Here is a 4633-nt window from a genome sequence, read left to right as displayed (position 1 = left end):
TTGTACTTTAATCTCATGCATGCATCCATGGATATGTGACTTTAGAGCAACTACTTGAATTTTAGAGAGTAATATATGTATATGTTTATTGTTCAATTAATTTGGAGTATACATGTTTAGGTGACGTGATGGATAAATATTTTAAAATTACTATGTGCATGGTGCAATGTATTGTTAATATTTATTTACATGATGGTAAAGAATGACATTAATACTTTATCATATGGTACACTCTAATTCATTTTAACCTTTTTTTTAAAAAAAATTATATAACAATGGATATAAAACCTTTGACTTAAATAAAAGTTTGCTCTTTCATCTCTTAAGTACTTTTCTTTTAAGTTAGTAGAGAGACTATAGGTGTGTACTATATAGTAGGATTTGCCTTTTCTTTTTCCTTTTTTTGTTTCTTATACTTTTTTTTATGCATATGACTCGTTATGTTATAAATGTGACCGATGTTGGATTTGAATTGTTTATATTACGTTTAGTCGTGGATTATTTTCTTTCTTTTTTAGAGATGATGTTTTGATTCTTGAGTTTTGAAAATTAACGTAAATTTTGTACTTTTTTTCGTTGTAGCAAAAGGTAAGATTTGGTAGGATTGATTTTAATGCCATGTTGACGTTTGGAATTTCAAAAGAAGAAGGAAAAAAAAGAGAAAAAGAGAAACGTAGACTTAATTTATATCCATGTAGGGAAAGAAACTTGATAGTTGCTTTCGATCTCTATGCTTTTTCTTCCATTGAAGCCTATGCATTTTCAAGATTCAGAATCTTTCTTTTATCATAGGCTATTGGTTCTTCACCTCTAGCTAGTCGAGCTTTTTTGCATGCTCTCGACCATGTCGCACCCACCACCTCATTCAGTTTGATTTTATATTTTCAAACTCTATTTTGTTGATAAAAATAAAATAAAATTGAGATCATATTTTAAAATTATAAAATTACTTACAAATATATGTTTTTATTAATGGAGAAAAAAACAAAAGAAGGAATAAACGTTTAAAAGCAATAAAAAGAAATTGGTTAGTTTTGTGTAAAGACAGAAAAGATAACGCCAAAAATCATTTCTAATATATTTCTCAAAATTCAAGACCTAAAGTTTATCTTTTAAATATAATTTAAAGGTTAAAAAAAAGACCTATTAATTATAAAAACTCGATTAAAAGATTAAAAAAAAAAGAGTTCAATCTTCTACATAAAAAAAATTAAATAAATTCATCATCCAAAAATTCAAGAATGTAACTAAAGTATTAGTTTAAACTTTAATTAGTTCCTAAATTTGTCATTTCATTTTCTTTTATCATTTCATAATCCCATAAGCAATCACTAGTACTAAATAAATGTATCATATATTTTACTCAATGTGATGACTTGAGCATGTGCATTAAACTATATAAATTATATAAGATCAATTTTTTGGGATTATGGACTAAACGAAAAGAAAACATTTGTTTCTATCATTTTAAATAATTGATTTTGATATTAGTAAATCTTTGTTAAACTTGAAGGAATAAAATTAGACAAATGTTAAACAAATGAGAAACCTAAAACTTGTAAAGTTTATAAAACTCAATCCATAAATAAATCTAAATGAATATGTTTGTATATTTGATCATTTGAAATAATTTTTTATAATGGGGAATTTTATTAATGACCTAATGTTAACTTTTCATGAGGGGATTTAATTTGGTTTTTGTGTTAGTTTTGTTGTGATGTACACATATTAGAGGGGTTGTGTGTTAAATAGAAGAAATTAAAAGTTGGAAACATTGAGTCTATTTTACGCCAAAATTAAAATTATAATTTTAGAAAAAACTTTCTTTTTGAAAAAAGAAATCACTATAAAGATCAACCCCTCCATTTCTACTCCTTCACCCTCTTCTCCCCCAAATTCCATCCATGGAGAAGTTCACCTCCCTCAAGAATGGCGTTCTCCGATTACCTCCTGGCTTCCGCTTCTACCCCACGGATGAGGAGCTTGTTCTCCAATACCTTATCAAGAGAGCCCTCTCCTCTCCTCTCCCGGCCGCTGTCATACCCGACGCCGATGTCTGCAGATTCGACCCATGGGATTTACCAGGTTTGGTCTCGATTTTTTTTTTGTTTTTTTGTTTTATTTATTTTGAGATTCGTGGGGGATTTTCTGTTGATGGGTTTTGTGAATTTTTTGGTGGGTCAGGGGATTTAGAGCGGGAGAGATACTTTTTCAGTACAAGAGAAGCGAAATACTCTAATGGAAGAAGGTCTAACAGAGCTACTGGTTCTGGGTATTGGAAGGCAACTGGAATTGATCGGAAAATTGTTTCTACAAAAGAGAATCGATTGATAGGGTTTAAGAAAACCCTCGTTTTCTACACTGGGAAACCCCCAAATGGCTTGAGAACTGATTGGGTTATGCATGAGTATCGCCTTGTGGGAAGTTCCGAAGCTCCTCCTTCTTCTTTTAATGACGGACTGGAACTACCTACCTTGGTGAGCTTTAACTTTCTTAAATCGTGTTGTTTTTTGAATGAGAATTACTTGAACTGAAAATCCATCTGGAATTTGAATTGAATTGAGTTGAGCTGATTTTTTTGTGTTTATGTTTGATACAGAATCCAAACTGGGTTTTATGTCGCATATTTTTAAAGAAAAGAAGCACGAGAGAAAGAGATGAGAAGAAGAAGAACAATTGTAAGCCAGTTTTTCATCAGTTTTTAAGAACAAGGAATGATACTGATTTGAATCTTTCTCCTTGTTCTTCATCCTCCGGATCAAGTGGAGTTACAGAGATTTCAGTAAATAATCATCAAGAACAAGAAGAAACAAGCAGCTGCAATAGTTTTAGAAAGAGATGAAAAGATCCTAGTTTTTTTTCTTTTTCTTTTTTTTTAAAAAAGCATTAGCTTTTACTAGCTTGTTCTTTTGAAAAAAAGGCTCTATGGCTTCTAAGAAATCTCTTGTCCATTCTCTGTTGCTTATCTCTTTAGTCTTTACTCTCCTTCAATTTCTTCTTCCATACATTAATCCAACAACACAAAATCTATACAACTGTTCATTTTCGATTAAATCTTATCGAAACAACTGTGTGGGATTTGAGTATATCTTGGATGTAATTGTTGTCGATGTGGAGAGGGAAAATGAAAGGGAGAGATGATGAATATGGAGTAGAGTAGAGACGTTTAACAAAGTTGAATGAAACGAAGGGAAACCTCCTTTCTTGCAAGAAAGCAGAGAAAGAGTGATGGAAAGAAAATGATATTTCAGTGAGGATGATGATTCTTTTGGGAGAAGAAAAGGAAAGAGATTTTTGTTGTCAAATCAATGGAGTTTTTTGAAGCCGTCTAATAAATGAATGAATGAATGAATGGTTGAGACCGAGAGAGAGAGAGGGAAAGATGAAACTTTTCTCAGGAAACAAACAGAATTTGAAAGGGAATTTGGTTGTTATTTGAAAACCCCTCTGAAGAAGCAAGAGATTTTTGATACTCTGAAAGGAAACAGAGTTGGGAAATGATGAAAAAGAAAAAGTTTTGTTGAATATCCCACGTTAGTACAATTAAAGGACGTTTTTACCCTAATCTTTATAACATATATCATTTCTTTCTTTTCTCCCCAATTAACTTTAGAATCCAAACTTCAGTATGTATTTGATTTCGAGATGGAATGCATAGGTTATGGGAATGGTTTATTATAATCTGAATTAGTTTGGATGGATTAAAGAAAGGGTTGATATTATTTTAAAATAAAAAGTGATTGAAAGCATTTAAAAATAGTAGCTAAAATAGGATTGTGCAGCAATAAAAGGTGTGGGGGAGGGTTAGTTGTTGGAAGCTAAAATACGTCTCTTGGGGAGAAAAAAGAAGAAGAAGAAGAAAGAGTTGGTATCAACTCTAAAAATAGTAGCCATCACAATTGATGGAGATAGCCAAAAATTATAGAGAGAAGTGGTTTTGAGTGTTCAAAGAAACTACTTTTTAAGAGACATTCCCAATTGGCACAACACAACTCCAATCACTCCTCCCCCCTAAGGAATCCAACCATCCATCAATCAATCAACTTCACTTTCATCCTTTTCCCAAAATTCAATTTATATACCATCTCTAAACTTATACAAATCTATCGATTTAAACCATGAAAATTAAGGGTTGTTCAAAATTTAAATTAATACAATTATTAGTATTACATTTCATGAAATTCTAAAGGTAAAAAAATTTGAATTACGTACAAATATGGTGATCGATAAGAACATGTGCGCATACGTGGGAGTTATGTTTGTTTTGGTTGGCAAATGAAAAGTCTTTATAATTATGTCTATGATCTTTTAATTGTAGTAGAAATTTCGTCTACTCATGAACTCCTTGAAGAAAAGGAAAAAGAAAGAGAAGAATTGGAAAAGTTTCCTTATCTAACTCTTCACAAAGTCTTTTGCCTTTTGTCGTTGCTATTGTAATATGATGACTATTTGAAATGTTGGGTTCGGATATGATATTTGAAATTGAGTTGTTTTGTCGAAGTTCTTATATTTGTGTTTGAGATATCTATCTAGTACAATTTTATGAACTCTAAATAATATTCTTTTGCGGTGACTATTTTTGTTTTGAAACTTTTTATTTAATAATTATGTCGGTTTTAGTTTGAATAAAATA

At 30.8% G+C, this 4633-nt stretch overlaps 1 protein-coding gene across 1 annotated transcript; it reads left to right on the top strand.

The window, feature by feature from the left end:
- The first annotated feature begins 1796 nt into the window (after window positions 1-1796).
- Window positions 1797-2991, top strand: LOC101217627 (NAC domain-containing protein 83). Its single transcript, XM_004152078.2, has 3 exons — window positions 1797-2085; window positions 2185-2477; window positions 2600-2991. Exons 1-3 carry the CDS (start codon window positions 1905-1907, stop codon window positions 2840-2842), a joined length of 717 nt encoding a protein of 238 aa, XP_004152126.1. The 5' UTR covers window positions 1797-1904; the 3' UTR covers window positions 2843-2991.
- The last annotated feature ends 1642 nt before the right edge of the window (window positions 2992-4633 follow it).

Source organism: Cucumis sativus, chromosome 4 (genome assembly GCF_000004075.3).
Source record: "Cucumis sativus cultivar 9930 chromosome 4, Cucumber_9930_V3, whole genome shotgun sequence".
Lineage (NCBI taxonomy): Eukaryota > Viridiplantae > Streptophyta > Magnoliopsida > Cucurbitales > Cucurbitaceae > Cucumis > Cucumis sativus.
This window is presented reverse-complemented; position numbering and strand designations above follow the sequence as displayed.